At 46.1% G+C, this 19,360-nt stretch overlaps 1 protein-coding gene across 3 annotated transcripts in view; it reads right to left on the bottom strand.

The window, feature by feature from the left end:
- Nucleotides 1-16,406: 16,406 nt before the first annotated feature.
- Nucleotides 16,407-19,360, bottom strand: part of MAPK14 (mitogen-activated protein kinase 14) — an 83,701-nt gene continuing 80,747 nt past the window's right edge. For all 3 annotated transcript variants that reach the window (XM_030804250.1, XM_030804251.1, XM_030804252.1), the window contains exon 12: nucleotides 16,407-18,773. In XM_030804250.1, the coding sequence (XP_030660110.1) occupies nucleotides 18,706-18,773 (68 nt within the window). In that variant the 3' untranslated portion in view covers nucleotides 16,407-18,705. The remainder of the gene's footprint in view (nucleotides 18,774-19,360) is intronic.

Here is a 19,360-nt window from a genome sequence, read left to right as displayed (position 1 = left end):
GTGTGGGTGAACAAGCTGAGCTGATGACTCGTTGCAGCAAGGGAGAGCATGCACCATGGCGATCATGGGGCGTCCCAGGAAGGGGGCATCAGAAAGGACTTAGTCTAATGTTTGGAGTTGTGTTAGGTGACTGGGGAGCAGTTAAGGAAGCGAGGCTTTCTTCTGGGTTGATGCTGTCAGGAAGTGGAGGTAATACTATGATTGGGAGTCTTAATACATCTTGCCAAGAAGGAAAGCAGACTAGAGCAAGGCCGAAGCTACAGCTGGTAAACCAGCGGCCTCCACTCAGCTTCGCTCTACAGTGGGATTTGGGTCAATTCTGTGGTTTGACAATATTCATGTTTTGTCTGTGTTCAGATATGATAAAGGAGTAGTTTCATTTTTGTCTTAGTCTGCCCTGGTCATGGATGGCCTTGTTCTATACTGATGTCTGTGAAATCGTCTATGTTCAGCACAGCAAGACCGAATTGCACCAGGCTGGACAGCTCTAAGCAACCAAGTCCTGGCTGATAGGAACAGGCAGCTCCCAGATGTCAGGGCTGCTTTGATCTATTCCAATATTATTCCCCTGGTACAGATGGAGAGACTGAGGCCCAGAGAGGTTAAGTAATTTGCCCAAGGTCACACATAACTAAGAAAGTGGTGAACATGATCTTCATACCTGGCATCTGGCTCCTAAGTCTGCACATTTAACTGCCAACTAGAATGCCTGGTGCCCAGCAAGTGCCTGAGAAGTGGCTGCTGTTGTTGCATTGTCTTCCTAGCTAGCCTGTGAGCCTCTGCAGGCAGAGACATGGTGTGGGAATTGATGACTGGTTTCTTAGAGATAAAGACAAAAGCCCCACATAACTATGAGACTGTCATGTCCCCTATCCTGGCCACCCAGACACCGTCTTGCCCCACGAGCACAGCAGCCACCCTGTCTGTCCCAAATGGCAGGAGCAGCATGAACCTCCTCACCACGAGACCGCCACAGAAATGAAAAAGCATGACACATCTGGGGTCCTATGAGGGTGGGACAGGCCAGGGAGCCCTAGAGCTCTGGCCCCAGCTCTAGAGATTCTCATGCTCTTTTGGGGCTTTCAAGACTCCATGAAACAAGCAAAATTGCAAGGAGACAGGGAGATGCAGAAGAAAGACTGCAGGTGTGGGCTGCTCTGTGGCGTGGTAAGCTGTGTGATCTTAGACAAGTTAGTTGGCTCCTCTAAGCCTCAGTTTTCTCATTTGTAAAACGAGAGTGGGTGATAAGACCCATGTTACAGGGCTGTTGTGAAGACTAAAAGAGATGACTAGAAAAGTGTCCAATTCAGTGCCTGGCACACAGTAGGTCTCGCCAGAGGCTCCTTCCCCAGTGGACTGTGTCAGCTCCGCCTGGGTACTCCAGCTGCCCAACCCCAGCCCCTGCCCTTTGGCTGTCCAGTCCCTGCCCCAGAAATGGTCCCCTTGGTGAGAGTCAGCTCCAACTCACATCCAACTCCTCTATTAAGTTTTTTGCCAGATCCTCAGCCCAAGGATTCATTGACCCATTCATTCAACATTTATTTGTTGGCTGGGCATGGTAGCTCATGGCTGTAATCCCAGCACTTTGGGAGGCTGGGGTGGGAGGATCACTTGAGCCCAGGAGTTTGAGACCAGCCTGGACAACATGGTGAAACCCTGTTTCTACTAACAATGATAATAATAAAAATTAGCCAAGCATGGTGGCACACGCCTGTGGTCCCAGCTACTCAGGAGGCTGGGGTGGGAGGATTACTTGAGCCTGGGAGGTCGAGGCTGCACTGAGCTGCACTCCAGCCTGGGCAACAGAGCGAGACCTTGTCTCAACTAAACAAATAATTTAAAATGCTGGTATTTAATACTTCCATATGGTTCAACTAAATGTAGTGGCAGGTGGTATTAAGTGCTATGAAGAAAATAAGGCAGAGTAAGGATCTAAAGGACTAATGAGTCTTATTTGATCAGGGAAGGTCTCTCTGCGGAGGCAACATTTGAGCAACCCTTGAATGGGTCTGGGAGTGAGCCCAGCGGACATCTGGGGAAAGAGCAGGTGCCTGCCTTCCAAACCCCACAGGGGACACTTGACCCTGCAGACCAGGCACCCAGCCTCATTCCTCCTGTGCCCATTACTTCCCTACTCCAGCAGCCTCTGGTAAGTCCCTCAGGGGAACAGCTTAGAGTGCCGGGACACCTTACTGACCTCTGGAAACTTTTTTTTTTTTCTTTTTGAGACAGTCTTGCTCTGTCACTCAGGCTGGAGTGCAGTGGCGCGATCTCGGCTCACTGCAACCTCCGCCTCCCAGGTTCAAGCAATTCTCCTGCCTCAGCCTCCTGAGCAGCTGGGATTACAGGCATGGCCAGCTAATTTTTGTATTTTTAGTAGAGACAGGGTTTCACCATGTTGGCCAGGCTGGTCTCGAACTCCTGAACTCAGGCGATCCGCCTGCCTCGGCCTCCCAAAGTGCTGGGATTACAGGCCTGAGCCACCGAGCCCAGCCAGCCTCTGGAAACTTGATGGGGTGCTGGGCTCCTCCTGCGAGGCCATCTCCCCAACCTTGTCTCCCCATTACCTCTTCCCCTTCTCAGGGGCAAGGGCTGGTCAGCAGACTTAGGGCTCGAGCAGAACATCCATCCCAGCAGCAAAAGATAAGGCACCACCAGCCAGGTGCGGTGGCTTATGCTTGTAATCCCAGCACTTTGGGAGGCCGAGGCGGGCAGATCACCTGAGGTCAGGAGTTCGAGACCTGCCTGGCCTATCTCTACTAAAAATACAAAAATTAGCCGGGCATGGTAGTGCTTGCTTGTAATCCCAGCTACTCGGGAGGCTGAAGCAGGAGAATCACTTGAACCTGGGACGTGGAGGTTGCAGTGAGCCGAGATCGTGCCACTGCACCCCAGCCTGGGCAACAAGAGTGAAACTCCATTTCAAAAAGAAGGAAAGGAAGGCAGGAAGGAAGGAAAGGAAGGAAGGGAGGGAGGGTGGGAAGGAGGAAGGGGGGGGAGAGAGAGAGAGAGAGACAGAGAGAGAGAGAGAGAGACAGAGAGAGAGAGACAGAGAGAGAGAGAGAGAGAGAGAGAAGCAAGACAAGAAAGAAAAGGCACCCTCCCCCACTCCCCTGCACCTCCTCCACCTCCTCCTCTCTCCCCTCCCTCAGCTTTAGCACCCCCTGGTGGAAGATGGGGGTGGGGACAGCTCTGTGAATCGGGCACCTCTCAGCCAGCCTTCTGGGTTCTGGATGACAGGCTTCCCCTCTTCACACCTCCCTCCCCACACCGTCCAGTCCACACTCCCCTTTCCACTCCACCACTAAGGCCTGCCTCCCTGCACCCAGCCCACAGGTCAGCCCCCTCCACTCCACCCTACAAAGATGTGGCTGGGGGAAGGTCTGGTGCCCAGGCCTCCGCTCCGTTTGATCTTGGCCTTGTCCTTGGTAGCATTCAGCATAATATTAATTAATCTGCATTGTCTCCTGTGACATGTCCCTCTCCACCACTGGACAATGACTCTGTAAGGGCGAGGGCAGTATTCTGCCCACTGCTGAGCCTTGTAGCTGCTCAGTAAATACTTAGTGACTGAACGAACCAAGGAGTTTTGTGTCTCTTCTGGGTACTATACCCATAGGAGGAAGATGTGGCTTGAAGACCCAAATGGTGGGACCGAGGATGTGTGGTCACTGTTCAGTCTGATACAATCTGTCCTAGGATGTTTTTGATTTTGCTGTGTTCTTCCCTTGCTCCCTGAGGGAAGGCCTAGAGGCCTCATCCTTGTGGGGCCCCCAAGGTCCTAGCATGAGGCTGGACCTTCCTATGGTGGTGAAAGAACCAGAGTGTACAACCTGAATCTGAGGCCTCTTCTCTTGCCATGAATTTGCACCAAACGTCCACTCCAAAGCAAGTTCCTCCCTGTGGACAGCCCTCCTCACCACTCCCACTGAAGCTCTGCATGATGAGCCAGATCCTCTCCCTATGGAATTGTCTGCCCTTCCTTCCTTCCTCTTTCCTTCCCTCCCTCTCTCCCTCCCTTCTCTCTCTCTCCCTCCCTTCTCTCTCTCTCCCTCCCTCCCTCTCTCCCTCCCTTCCTTCTTTCCAAGCTTAACTCTAAACTCACATCTACAAGGAGGTGTTCCCGAGTGAACTCTAGATCCACTCACCCCACTAACCCTGTGCATATCCCTCTCCCCATGACACCCACTGCACACCACCTGCTTCCCCCTCCACAGGCTTCATGACGTCCACATTCTTGAAGCGTGCTTGTACTCCTGTGAGCCAGTAGAGAGGTAGCCGAGTTCCGGGAGACAGGGCTGAGTCTGAATCTCGTGACTCCATTTGTGGCTACAGGTGGCGCTTCCTCATCAGTAAGATGGGAGAATGTCACTTGCATAGCCAGGGCTACCAGGAGGGTTTCCTGAAGCAACACATGCCAGGTTGCAGGCATTATGCGTGGTGCTCCCTCTGGTCCTTCAGGACTGCTCATGTGTCACCTCCTCTGAGGTCCCCCTGACCTCCTCATTACAAGCCATGCTCACCTGCCTTACCTGGCCTCGTGTCCTTCAAGCCCTGTGTACCTGTTTATTGCCTGCCCCCCTCTAATAGAATGGCAAGGGTAGGGGATTTGTCTATTTTGTTCATCACTGAATTCCAAGTACCTGGAAGAGTGCCTGGCAGCCGGTGACTGGCTGAATGGCAGGGATGTAGCAGGGCCTTTTCCCCAGCAGCCTTGTTATCGCTGCGTCTCTGTCTGTGTGCAGCTGATATGCAGGCCCAACTCGCCTTCGTGCCTGGGGCAGTCTCTGCTGTACTGACCTGACAAACCACAGTAATGGAGTCAGGTCCTGCCTGGACTCCTGTGTGTAGCCTGCCTCAGGCAGGAGAGGCTGTGCACCCTGGAGGCCACCTCCACAACCTGCCTGTCCAGGGCAGAGGCCACAGGGTCTCCTTGCTCCACCCCTTCTAAGTAAACTATCCAATGTCAGGACACATAGATCCTCCCCAGAAGCCCTATGGACCCTGGTCAGGGGCAGATAACCCCAAACAAGACTAGCAGGGATACCTGCCATGGCAGAGGTTTGGGCTCTGATTCCAGCTCTGTCTCTAATTTGCTGTGTGACCTCAGGTAAGTCAGACTGCCTCTCTGGATACATTCATTTTCTATTATATGCATTTAATAAACAGGGAAAGAGCACTAATTACTTCCCAAAAGTTGTTATAAGAGCTTTACATACATGTAACTTAATCCTCCTAAGGACTCTATGAGATGGGTTAACAGTATCCCCCATTTTATGTATAACAATGAGGCACAGAGAGGTGAAGTGACTTGCCCAAGGACACACAGCTAGTAAGCACTAGAGCTGGGAGTGAAGCCCAGGTAGTCCTGCCCAGGGTCAGTGCTAGTAACCACTATGCTTAGCTGTGCTGGATGATGCTTGTGAAGGGCCAATCTTTTCTAAGAAATAAAATTAAGTAGAAAGAACATTGCGAGACCCTGTCTCTAAAAAAATAAGAGTCACAGTGAGAGAGCTCCAGCACACCACTGTCACTGTCCGCCCGAGCACAGGTGTGGCCACAGGGATGAGTAAGGGGCTCTGGAGGGGAAGCCACCCTGACCCTGGTGACTACACTCCCCTGACAAACAGCTTCTCCCTGCTTCTCAGGCCTGGTCTTCACTCCCTCACACTTGCCCAGGGCTGCCCTTCCTAAGCCAGGGGGCATCCGGATCCAGCTTTGGTCACCTGGAAAGAGGGTGCTCCAGCTGGGCAGCTTGAAGGCAGCACAGCTCCCGTGTGACAGGCAGCCAGTGGCAGCCCAGCTGTGACTAATCCTGTTTCAGAACAGCCTTGCCTCCCTACAACGCCCCACCCCTGGTAGCTCTCAGTGGCCTCCAGGATAAAGTTTAAACTTCTTAGTCTAAGTTGGACAAGGCTTGCCCGCATCCGGTTGGGCCCTGCCTTTCTTGCTAATTGGATCCTCCAAGGTGTCTGTGCCCAGGCAACCTCCATTCTAGCCATCTGCAAGCGTGCCTTCCTCATCCCTATCACCACGTCTTTGCTTGAGCTGTTTGTGGCCCGTCTGGAATGCCATTCCTCTGCTTTGCCAAGGATGGGGCGGGGGGGGACCCTCGTTCCTCACAACCTGCTCAGCAGCTCTTCCTGGGCTGGCTTTGCCAGGCCACTCACCAGCACCCTTAGACTTGGAATTCTCAGTTAACTTTCAAACAAACCTAAATTGTAAGTTCTTGAGGGCATGAGTCTTATTTTTCTCTATCCTCCTTACCTACTTGGTGATTAAGGTAAAGCCTTAATCCATTCAACCAAATTTTGCCAGGCACCTCTCAAGACATTGAGAATACATGGACAAATGTCACAGTTCCTGTGCTCGAGAAGCTCCTACCCTAGTGAGGGCAGCAACAGGAAACGGTAACACTGTCGTCGGAGGTGGGAGTGTAAACTGGGGCAAGCTTTTAGGAGAACCATTTGGCAATGCTGCCAAAGTGTCAAAATGTGCACCTTGTTAATCCGGTAATCCCATAGCCATCAATTTAGTGAAAACGCGAAACAGCCGGGGGACGCACACTTATCACCGCATTGCTCATCATCTGTATCAATAAAGAGAAGTTTCCAGCATCATGGGGGGGCGGCGGGGTGGTGGGGGAGAGGAAAAGGAAACACACTGCTTGGATGAGTTGTCTCAGATTTGGAGAGTATGTTCGGGATAGCCTGCCTTAACAAATACAGACCCAGTGCTGAGGGTGAAATTCACTTGGCTGGTGGGGTGGCAGGAGTGAAGGTCCTTGTCAAGGCAGAACGCTGAGCTGTTTCACACACATGCCATATTCACTTCTGATATTTTAAAAATAGAACATCATAGATACTCATCATCATGATGAAAACGGTGACAAAAACATACAGTTCTTACTATGAGCCACACACTGTTCTAAGTGCTCTACATTGGTTAACGTATTTAACCCTCACCACAACCCTGTGAAGAAGGCACTATTATCAATATCATCCCATTTTACAGTTGTGGTAACTTGAGGCCCCGAATGATCAAGCAACCTGCAGGTTACACAGTGTCAGTGGTGGAACCGGGGTTAGAACCTAAGCTGTCTGGCTCTTGACAGCTGAAGCCCTTTCATGCCCCTCTCTGATTCCATGCCCTCTCTCCCTCCCTAGAGGTGACCCCTCTACAAGTTGGTGTTTATTATTCTCGTCTGCTTTTAGTTTTACTGTATACGTATGCATCTGTAAACGATGTCAGATAGATCGTTTTGCAGCCTCCTTCTTCACTTGAGGTTGTTGGTGAGATCTGCCAAGATGTTGAGTCATCTCCGTTTCTCATCCTCGGCACTGCTGACATGTTTTTGCTGGGTAATTCCTTGTTGTGGGGGTCGTCCTGTGCATTGCAAAATGTTTAGCAGCATCTCTGGCCTCAACCCACTAGATACTCACCACCCTCACCTCCAAGTGTGACAACTAAAAAGGTCTTCAGACATTGCCTATTGTTCCTGGGACAGAGACAAAATCAGGGGTCTGGAGTGGTGGTGGGGGAATCATTCTAGTTCATTTGTCTTCACTGCTGTTTAATATTTCATTGTATAAATACATACTGCAGTTTATTTCCTATTCCCCTATTGATGGTGTTGGAGGTTTGTTCCCATTTTTTCCTGCTATTACAAATGATGTCGAGTGAAAAGTCTCCGTACTCTGTTCCTTGTGGACATATGAGAAAGCTTCTAGAAAGTTCTAGAATAATTACCTAGAACTGCAGCTATGTGCAGCTTCTGCCCTTACTGAACCCTGCCAAATGGACGCCAATGTTTGAAAGCTCTACAGTTTTTGTATGGGCAAATTCATTTGCCTTTTCCTGCATGGTTTCTAGGTTTGGGGACATTCTTTGAAAGCCTTTCTCCATTTAAATCTTTGACCTGTCTGGAAATGATTGTGCCTGAAGGAGGAAAGTGGCTATCCAGCTGTTTCAATGCCATTTATTGACACAGATCACTGAATAATAATGAATTTTAAAAGCGATGTATTTTTTTCCAGATTTAAAAAAATTTCTAGGAGTTATGCCAATCTGTCAACAGCTATTATTTCCAGGTAGTGGGATAATAGATGTTACCTACTACATTTAAACATTTTCGACAATAAATATGTTTTGTGTCATGAAAGAGTAGTAGTTAGACAAAGTAATGTGGTAAGTGCTTTGACCCGGGTAAGATCAGCACAAGTTACATAAACACCTGGAGGGGGGCACCTGACTCAACTGGAGACTGGGGAGAGGACTGGTTGGGTGGGGGCTGTTTCCTCACCGTGAAGCAGGGTGGGGCTTGTTGAGGGCACAGCAGCCACTCGGCTGTTTGCCTCCAGATAGGGACACTCCCCACCACAAGCACTGTGTCAGCAACCATGATCAGATAGTCATTGCCTGTCTCACTGGGCAGAGCTGTGAGTGGCTGAGTTTCCATACAGGACAACCAGCTCTGTCACACTTGAGCAATGGCCCAGGGGAAGTGGGTCTTTGTGTAATGGCAGCGGATGGTGACCTCACACCGGAAACACACAGTGGAGCCAGCTGATCAGGTCGAGGTAACCCAAGAGGACATGCAGCCCTGGATGCCACGAGAAATCCTACTGTCTGTCAGTTGAGTGCCAGGGAGGTGGATCAAAGGTGCACCGGCCCAGAAATGGCCTCCAGCAACAGGTGCTTAGATGTTCTGTTCTAGGGGTGCCAGCGAGATGGTACAGTCATTGTTTACCACTGCCTTCTCCCATGAAAACAACGAATAACTCCATGGGGACAGGAATTTGACTTTTATTCTTTCCCATATTCCCAGCACCTGACAGGTGGAAGGTACCTAATAGATATTTGTAGAATGGCTGAATGAGGGTGCAAGACACCATAATGCCTTCCAATTATCTTTCTTTTGCCTTGCTGTTTTCATTTTAAAGTGGCAGATGGATGGGGACACAGTAGGAATTATCTAGATCATGGCCATCAGCCACTTTCAATAATCTTTTTGTTCTTGTTCTAATTCATTAAATTGCTGTGCATCCAACCTGAATTACACAGCAAGACATAGCAAAGAGAATCAGAAGCCAATTCTTCTAACACGTGTCTCTTCTTAAACAAGGAAATTCCACACAGCACCATTTCTTAGGCAAGGCAGACAACCCATACGTTTTTGGTTTCTTTCTTTAAATGATCTTTGCTTCTAAAGACTATTGATTGTAAAAACAGGAAGCAAAAGACAAGGTGATCTGCAAGGGATAAAAGCTGACAGTCACTTACTGACTCGGTCAGTAAGGACTGAATGCCTACTGTGTGCCAGGTACCAAGCTAGGTGACAGGGACACCATAGTGAACAAGACATGATCTGTCTTCGATGACATGCAGCCTTAAGCCAGTATTTAGCATTTACTGTATGCTCAGGGTTTTTCATGTCTTAACTCATTTAGTCCTCACAGCCCCACTCTCTACTATTGGTACAATCTTGGGCAAATTACTTAATCACATCAAAGGTTCCAGAGCCTGTATCCTTAACCTTTGTATGTTTTTCCTTTTTGAGCAGGTGGTACAAACAGCAAGCAATGATAAAGCAGTGTGATCGGTGCCACCAATGATCATTCCAGAAGATTACAGGGTGCACGCAGAAGACACAGCTAATCCAGGCTCGGGAATGGTCAGGGATTTACCGAGGGAGAAATGTCAAGGCTGAACAGAAGAACAAATACATTAGCTCAGAGGAATGAGGAGGAGGAAGAGAGTTCTAGAGAGAGGGACTATCATGCCCAAAGACCAGGAGAGAAAGCAAGAGCACACAATGACCTTGTCCCATTAGAGCAGTGCTATAGAGGAGAGCCAGAGGGAAGCATGTTAATCTTCTAGGACATACAAAGCGAGTGCTGGCTTGAGCCCTTTTGGCTGCAAGATGGAAAAGGTAGTTTCTCTTCAGAGGACTGGAGGTGCATTTCTATCCCAGATGAGTAGAGAAGCGAGGGCAAGGGGGCTGGAACTAGGGAGACAGACCCAGTGTGTGCTGAACAAGATAAGGCACCAAGTGCCTGGCTGTGGCTGCCATGGACTCCTCCCCAATTTGGCCAGCAGCAGCCAGGGAGTCCTTATGGAAATTATGCTGAATTAATTTTTTTAAGTTTTCTTTAAAAAAAAAAAACCAAAAGAGGTGTGTCTAACACCAATGCTATAAAACTCTTTGGAACCAGGAGTCTTTCAACGTTGATACCAGGATAGTCTGTTGAATCTAGCCTCAGTTGTAACGTGACTGAGAAAGAGACATTACTTGTATAGAATATGCAAGAATGTAAATTGCTTAACATACAGTAGCAGTTCATTAAAATAACTACTTTTTAGTAGGGAGGTAAGGAAAGTAGGGGGAAGGAGGTGAAGGAAGGAAGGAAGACAATAGGGAGCCAGGTCTGTCCTGCATTGTGGAGGTTTCACTTCTTAGGACTCCAGGTGTCCCAGAGTCATTTGATCTGTCAGCAATTCTCAGCGGGTGCACTGAAATCTCTGGGGCCATTTTTGGTTATCATACTGATCAGGAGAATTACTGATATGAGCATGCACGGGCCACTGTGCAGAGTGGGATTCTTAACAAGAATTGCTTCACGTTACAAACATCCTGCTGGACATTCATGAAGGTGGAAAAAACTATTTATGATTATCTGAGCCTAGACTGTAACTTGGTTTTACATATAAAACAAATACTTTTCTGCGTATTAATATACTCAAATTTCCCAGGATCACAACTGAGTAAATGAAAAAGTTCTCCCGGCTGGGCAACAGACTGAGACCCTGTCCAAAAAACAAAAGATTCTAATTGTTTTTTTGAAATTTTACTAAGAGTTGCTTACCAGTTTCAGAAAAATCATGACTGACAGCAGTCAGCTATGGTATCTGAGTTGCCAAGACAACACAACTGTATCAGTATGCATTTGGAGCTGTCATATTCAAGGTGATTCTATGCATAGGTACAAGCATCTAACTACTTCATTATTTCTTTTATGTAGTTATGCCTGAGAATTTACTTTTTTTTTTTTTTTTTTTTTTTTTTTAGGCAGTGTCTCACTCTAGAGTGTCACCCAGGCTGGAGTGCAGTGGAATGATCATGGCTCACTGCAGCCTCAACCTCCACGGCTTAAGCAATCTTCCTGCCTCAGCCTCCTTAGTAGCTGGGACTACAGGTGTGTGCCACCATGTCCAGATAACTTTTTATTTTTTCATTATTTATTTTTTTTTTTTGAGACGGAGTCTCACTCTGTTACCCAGGCTGGAGTGCAGTGGCATGATCTCAGCTTACTGCAAGCTCTGCCTCCCGGGTTCAAGCAATTTTCCTGCCTCAGCCTCCTGAGTAGCTGGGACCCAGGCGTGCGCCACCACAGCTAATTTTTCTATCTTGTACTGATTTTGTATTTTTGGTAGAGATGGGGTTTCACCATGTTCGCCAGGAGGGCGAGTGATCCACTTGCCTCAGCCTCCCAAAGTGCTGTGATTACAGGTGTGAGCCACTGCGCCCCGCTCCAGTTAACATTTTAAAAATTTTCTGTAGAGACAGGTTTCACCATGTTGGCCAGACTCATCCTGAACTCCTGACCTCAAGTGATCTGCCCGCCTCAGCCTCCCAAAGTGCTGGGATTACAGGTGTGAGCCACCATGCCCAGCCAGCAGTTACATACGGAAATGTATTCGTATTTTTCCTTTGTCATTTATATTAGATCATTATATTTTCTTTGAAATTGTGTGAATTACCTATGAATTTCACCTCAGGATTATAAAAGAGGTATTATGAAACATTAGTTATGCAAAGGGTAATAGATCTGACAAGAGTTTAGAACCACTGGTTTTTGTTAAGAATCTAGACTGGGTCTGTGGTTTTACATCTTCTTATTTTTTGCTGCAACTGACACTCAAATGGTGGTGGCATAATTTTTATTTTTAATTGCAAACTGAAGGTTAATTCCTTATTTAACTTAACAACAACTTCTAAACAAAGCACCTTCCTTAAATTGAACTACCCAAATAACTCTGCAATATAACATTATCCCACTGGCTATGAGTACTTAGACCACAGCCTATGGCTTCAATAATGGGTTTTCCAGAAACTGCCTCAGGACCATTTGTACTCAGGAGCTCTCTTCCCAATTGGCTTTAGAGGCACACACTGTTCCCAGATGGAGAAGGCTGCAAACTCCCCCTAACAAGACAGCCTCGATGCCCAGTGTCAACTCGTGAGATGCAGACTAACCAGTATCTTGAGTGTCCACAACATACCAGGCACATTGAGGTTTGTTATTTCCTTACTGGTCTAAGAAAATCTTGTAGTCATACCCCCAGTTTAATTACCAGATTTTCTGCCTGTGGAAAACGGCAAAGAGCTTCTGAACAAAGGATAACTTAATTTACTCAAATCTACACCTACTGTTTTGTTTTGTTTAAGAAATGAAATGACCTTAATTCAGTACCAAACATATTTCCTCTAAAAATGTGTATTTGAGTCTAAAAAGGCCTTTACAATTTGTACTTTTCCTCCAAGATGCCAAGCTACTTTTTTTTTTTTTTTAAACAGAGTTCCACTCTTGTTGCCCAGGCTGGAGTGCCGTGGTGTCATCTCCGCTCATTGCAACCTCCACCTCCTGGGTTCAAGCGATTCTCCTGCCTCAGCCTCCAGAGTAGCTGGGATTACAGGTGCCCACCACCAAGCCCGGCTAATTTTTTGTATTTTTAGTAGAGACAGGGTTTCACCATGTTGGCCAGGCTGGTTTTCAACTCCTGACCTCAGGTGATCCGCCCACCTCGGACTCCCAAAGTGCTGGGATTACAGGCGTGAGCCACCATGCCCGGCCACCAAACTACTTCTTTAAGTTACAACAGGCTAGTGGGTGTTAACTCTTTTTTCAAGAAAAGAGGCTTTGGTGTTCTGCAAGACTAGGAGGGATGAAGTGTTAGATTCGTGGTTTTCAACTAGGGATGATTTTGTTCTCCAGAGGCCATTTGGCAACAACGTCTGGAGACATCTCTGGCTATCCCAACTGGGGGAAGGGAGCATGTGTGCTACTGGCATTAGTGTGTAGAGGCCAGGGATGCTGCCTAACACCCTACACTGCACAGGACAGCTTCCACAACAAATAAGTATCTGGTCTGAGATGTCAATAGTGCCAAAATTGGAAAATCCTGCTTAAGATCCTTAAAATACACCCTTCTACTGAAGAAGAAACCACCAAACCCTCCCAGCGGGGTGGAGAATCCCACTACAAAGTACTGGTGCGGCTTTGCCTGCCAGAGGCCTAACAGCTGGGTGCAATTTCTTTCCAGCAACTGTTCTCCTGCCTTGAAAGGTTGGGCTCTAGCCCTGGCAAAACTGAAATTTGAGAATGGTTTCCCAGGTCACATAGACTTTAAACACCTTTCTCATTAAAAAACAAAAGAAAAAGTTTCTTCTGATCACAAAACAAAACAAAACTCTCAGTGTAAAAAAAGGTACACATTACAGAAATAGCATAAAAATTAAAGGGCACAATCCCATTGCCTAGAGATGGTTGCTAACAGTTCAATGTATATTCATTTCCTAGCCCAGCATTACCTATCAACAAAAAAGGGGGCCAGGATACTACAGTTTGCCACTGACTTTTTCTCCTTCACAATGTATGTTGCACATCTATCCATGCCTAGCTGCACGGTATTCCACTGCACAGTTGACCATCTTATTCAATCAAGTCCTTATTCATAGATATGTGGCTTACTTCTAGTATTTTGCTGTACAAAGAATGTGACACTGAAAAACATTCTACTTTGTGCACTTAAGACCTTTTTTTTTTTTTGAGACAGGGTCTATGTCACCCAGGCTGGAATGCAGTGGCACAACCATGACTCACTGCAGCCTTGAACTCCTGGGTTCAAGAGATCCTCCCACCTCAGCCTCCCAAGCAGCTGGGACTATAAGGCATGTGCCACCACACCTGGCTAATTTAAAAAATCTTAATTTAAAACAGTCCCCAGCTATGTTGCTCAGGCTGAAGACTTCTGAGAAGTGTAAATGCTAAGTTCAAAGGGCATGTACATTATTAAAACATATCTGCATTATAAATAAAAGGGGGTCTTTATTATTTGCATATTCATTAGCCAAGTCCTTGCAGCTACCAAATTATATAGAGAAGTGAAAGTCATCCCAATGTGAAAACATTCACTAACGAGCTATTTATAAAAAGTTAGTCCCTCTTTGCTTCTTAAGTACCTGAAGCCAAAGTATTTATCCTGCCCACTGTATTCTGGTCTTCTGTTAGTCTCTATGGTTATATTGTAAGCATATGACAAATGACACAAATAGAATGCAACTTAATTGCAATAATCACAAATATTGCAAATGGTGGTGGATTTGATGAAGTTGATAAATAATGCTAGAAAACTGCTCAAACCTTAAGCAAAAGCTCTGAAAAGTGGGTGACAGACTCAGACCAGTTAACAATAAAAGGAAAGTTGAGGTGATCACCAATAGATCCTTATAAAAAAGAATGTGAATATCAAAATATCAAGAGGCCCTCTGAAAACTGATGAAGCCCTCAAATATTTTTGCAAAACTTCCTTCTATGATCATGTTGCAAAAATCAAATGAGAATATTGCAAGATACAAAATCAGTTTCACTTCGAAAACAACTTAATTTCCTTCTTTGTCAGAATTAATATATCTTTAAAATTATGAACATGCTTTTGTCATTTTGTTCCATTTTCATGATTAAAGTTCCATTCAGGTTTCCCCTATTCCCCAGTGTCCACCACATACTATGAAATTTTGGTCCCCGTTTTAAGTGGATTCACTTCAGGGGAGCTTTTTCTGGTGTCAGCTCTCCTTGGACTAAGCAGGCCCTCTTCTCAGAAGCCTAGGAGGAAGGCTGTTCTCATGTCTGGTATGTGAAGGTAAAATACTCCCTACAACCATCTGATTCTTTTGTTTTTTTTTTTTGAGACAGAGTCTCGCTCTGTCACCCAGGCTGGAGTGCAGTGGCACGATCTCGGCTTGCTGCAAGCTCCGCCTCCCCAGTTCACACCATTCTCCTGCCTCAGCCTCCCAAATAGCTGGGATTACAGGCGTGCGCCACCACACCCAGCTAATTTTTTGTATTTTTAGTAGAGACGGGGTTTCACCATGTTAGCCAGGATAGTCTCGATCTCCTGACCTCGTGATGCGCCCGCCTCAGCCTCCCAAAGTGCTGAGATTACAGGTGTGAGCCACCATGCCCGGCCAACTGTCTGATTCTTACAGGAGCTAAAGGACCCCATGTAACAACCAGGGCCCTTTTCTCTCACCTCCTTATGAAGTCACTGAGGATAGAAAGGAGACTATGCTTGGTCTGCCTTCGATCACTGCCTTCATTCCCAGCTGCCAGCCAGGGCCTGGACAAAAACAACTCTCAATATCCTCATAGGCTGAGCCCCACAATCCACCTGGGACACCTGCTGGGTGTCATTCCAAGGACACCAAGAAAGGAAGCACATCAGCAAAGTCCCTGAGAACTCAGCTGTGAGACCCCGTGGCTCTTTCATCCTGTGATGCAATTCAGTCATTCTGAAGAGTATTTTCAAGGACCGTAGCCAGCTAAGACAAAGTCATAAAATACATTCGCCTAAAAGCTTACAAACAATGTACACATATCTATATACAAACCAAACCTTCTCTCTGGCAGTTTTACAATAAAAATATATGGCTTATAGATAGTCCCGAATGTCAAAGATGAAAAAAATCTGAACTTCACTTTATAGATGAGAAAACTGTAGCCCTGGGCCAAGGGTCAGCTGACTTCTCTAAAGGGCCAGAAGGTAAATGGTTGACATTTTGGAGGTCCTATAGTCTCTGCTGCAACTATTTGCCTCTGTCACTGTAGCACAAAAGCAGCCACAGACAATACATAAACAGATGAATGTGGTTCTGTTCTCATAAAACTTTATTTATGGATACTGGAATTTAAATTTTACATTACTTTTCACATGCTACAAAATCTACTACTTCTTTTTTTTTTCTTTCCCAACCATTTAAAAATGTAAACGCCATTCTTAGCAGGCTACACGAAACAGGTGGTGGGCCAGATTTGGCCCTCAGGCCACAGTCTGCTGAGCCCTGTCGTTTCGGCCACTCTTACAGTCGAGTGTAGATAAGACAGGCCTCAATGCTTAATACCTCGTTCATCTGCTCTTTGCTTTACCCATCCACAGCAAAGACCTGGATACTCTTCACCAAAAAATGTACAACTGAGAAGCTTTATCAACATTTTCTAAATGTTAGGAGCAGTATTAAAATCTGTCAGACAAGTGTGCCAGGTCACAGTTTAAAGGATATTGATATAATGCCATATTGTGCATTAAATAAAAACAAGAGAAAAATATAATAAACTTGAGAAACTCACTGAATTTGAAAAATAGGCTTTATTTTAACCAGTGGTATTGTCTGACATCCTATATGGCATAACTGATTACAGCCAAGTTCATGAATACAAATAAAATAGCAATTTCCCTCATTCTCTCTTTTGTTTTCTGTTCAGAGAAATCAGGAGATGGGAGCATTATGCTCAGAAACCGAAGAGCTCTTCCGAGAGCTCCAGCTTAGAGTCCAGGCTTCCGGAGCATCAGCCTCCTAACACATATGTGGTCACATGTGCAAAGACCTTTATTACAAAATATTCAGAGCAGTATTTCTGTAGGAAATCACACTAGCATTTACAACCAAACATGGCTGATAAAATTCATCTTGCTGTGGATGGTGAGGATTTGAACTGCAATAAAGATGAGGCCTTTACGTTCACTATCCTTGAAAGGGGGAGAGTCCCGGGTGAGAGGGAATCGCCATCAGTCTGCCTCCTTCCTTCTTGCTCCAGTTGACTCAGGGGGTCCACCCTGTCCCTCTGGAGTACATGTATCACTGCACTGATTGAGAAATGGAAACACCTTGGCCCAAATACAAGATTCTGTCACACAGCCAACGCTGGAAGTGACTTTATACCTTCTTATTACACAAAAGGCTTAAATATAGGAGTCCTCACGTAGAACAAAATGCCTGAAACTCAGCAAGTTATGAAAACAACTCTTCTCCACCCCTGAGGATATTTTATCTTTATAAAGTTGAAAATACAAAATATTAAAATAATTTGCCCTTTCTCCCCATCAAAAGGAATCACATTCTCAAAGGATTCCTACAATATACAAAATTCTGAAACAAAATTTATTTCTCCCCAAACCAAGAAGTCAATGTTAAGCTGCCAAGAAGACCCTTTTCCATAGGAGTGGAAAAGACACCTTGTTACTTTTTTATTTTAAAGTAATCATATTTAGAGAAAGATAGCAAAAGGAGTTTCTGGCCTTATGGGCTTTAATTTTTTACTTTGATTTTCAGCATTTCTTAGCATTAGTTATTGGGAGTGAAGAGAGTAACTTGTTTCCGAAGTTTGGGATATTCCTGGGAAAAGCCCTGATCTTTCCCATGATAACTCCTCAAAAATAGTTGGCTGAAAACAGATGGCATGAATAAAAATGTTATACATCCATCTGTTCCTCTTTTCATGATTTTCACATCAAAAGCACCTGAAGTATCAATTGTGTTCAACACAGAATAGCACTAGGGGCTGAAGAGAGGATGATGTCACTTGCCATAATATCAGCTGAGGTGACATGGGATCTAAACTACCCAAGAAGTCTTCACTGGCAAACCTGCCTGACACCAGGGCCTCCTGAAGAGAGCAGGACAAGCAGCTGTGCATGCTCAAAGCAAGACGTGCAAAACACATCCTCACTCTGCTAGAAATAAAGAGTACACAGGAAGTACATGACATCAAGAACCTGCTTCTGACTACTGGGGCAGATATTCAAGAAACCTCTGCACCAAAGGTGAAGGGTAAGCAGAGAAATGGCAACACCTGGGGGTGAGGGAGAAAGAGAGACGCACATATACGCATGCACTCACATGCACACATGACCGCCTCTGAAGGCTGCCTGATTACTCCGGGCCCACAAGCAGCCGTCCAACAGCCCTCTCGACTTGCCCGGCTCAGAACTTCAGCAGCTGCAGTCTTTTAACTATCTACACTTTCTTCTCTCCTTTTAAGGCACAAACATATTTACAGTTTCAAATACACTGTCAAGATCTGAGAACCATACTAAGCAAGTTAATCACAGGCTAGTGCACAGAAGCCAGTTGGTCCTTTTTGGCTGTACGTATCACCGAGGGACGGTGTCAGGTCTGAAGCAACCAGAAGGTATGGGCCTTCTCTCCGTGCCACTGTGGGATGTTGTCAAGTCTACGCCCCACCGTCAAGATGGGGTCACAGGAGAAACCAAAGTGGCAAAAGCATGACCGGGATTGGGGACAATTCATATTTTTTTACTTTGCATTGAACATATTCCTAAAAAGACAGCAACTCTTGTCTGCCTGAGCCAACCCTCAGAAAGAAGAGCAAGGTGGAGGCTGCCCCGGAGCATCCACAACCTCCTGTGAAGTCACTGTGATCATAGTTTGTTCATATTGTTTTACCCTCCCACAAAGACAGACACACACATGCACACACACTAACACGCACGCACACGCACACACACCCCCTTCCACCATGGAGGAAATCTCTGCAACAAGAGGCACTTGAATAATATTTGGAGAGTTCCCGTGAAAAGGCCTTCCCCTCACAGTGAAGTGGGATCAACAGAACAGAAACCAGGTGCTCAGGACTCCATCTCTTCTTGGTCAAGGGGTGGTGGCACAAAGCTGATGACTTCATCATAGGTCAGGCCTAGAAATTGGGAAGGAAAAGTAAGATGTGAGAGTTTAGGCTATTCTCTTTGCTGGCGAGCACTCTGACTTCTAAGCTCAAGATCCTTCCTCCCTGTCCAGGTAGTGGTTTTATGGGCTACCTCACAGCTTGTATGTAATATCCTAATGGAACACGTTATCACACAGAAGTTCAAGGGACATAGAAAAGAACCATTTTTTTTTCTCATGTTTTTCATCGCTGAGTGCCTCTTCTTTTAAGCTCTCTACGGAGGTACTCAAGAATGAAAGAGCACTCTCACAAGCTACGGCAACAGATGGTCTTGGCTCTTGGGGTTTAACTGGAGTTCTGAACTTGTGTTTTGTGGAAAGAATATGGGACTGGACACAGGATACACAGGTCCCATTCCTGGCTATGTCCCTAACTAGTTCTAAGTTAACTGATAAGACATAAATTCTCTTTGCCCCAGTTCTACTAAATGTAAAACTGTAAAAGCTCAGAGAGATGTTGTAAATGCAATGACTCTGAAAACCTCAAATCTCCATGCAAAGCTCCTGTGTGAGGGGTTGTGCATAAAATCAGACCAGACATAAATATCTCAAAGGTCC

This window comes from Nomascus leucogenys, chromosome 22a, assembly GCF_006542625.1.
Source record: "Nomascus leucogenys isolate Asia chromosome 22a, Asia_NLE_v1, whole genome shotgun sequence".
In the NCBI taxonomy this organism is placed as follows: domain Eukaryota; kingdom Metazoa; phylum Chordata; class Mammalia; order Primates; family Hylobatidae; genus Nomascus; species Nomascus leucogenys.
The sequence above is the reverse complement of the archived record's forward strand: the minus strand, read 5'-3'. Positions and strand labels throughout refer to the sequence as shown.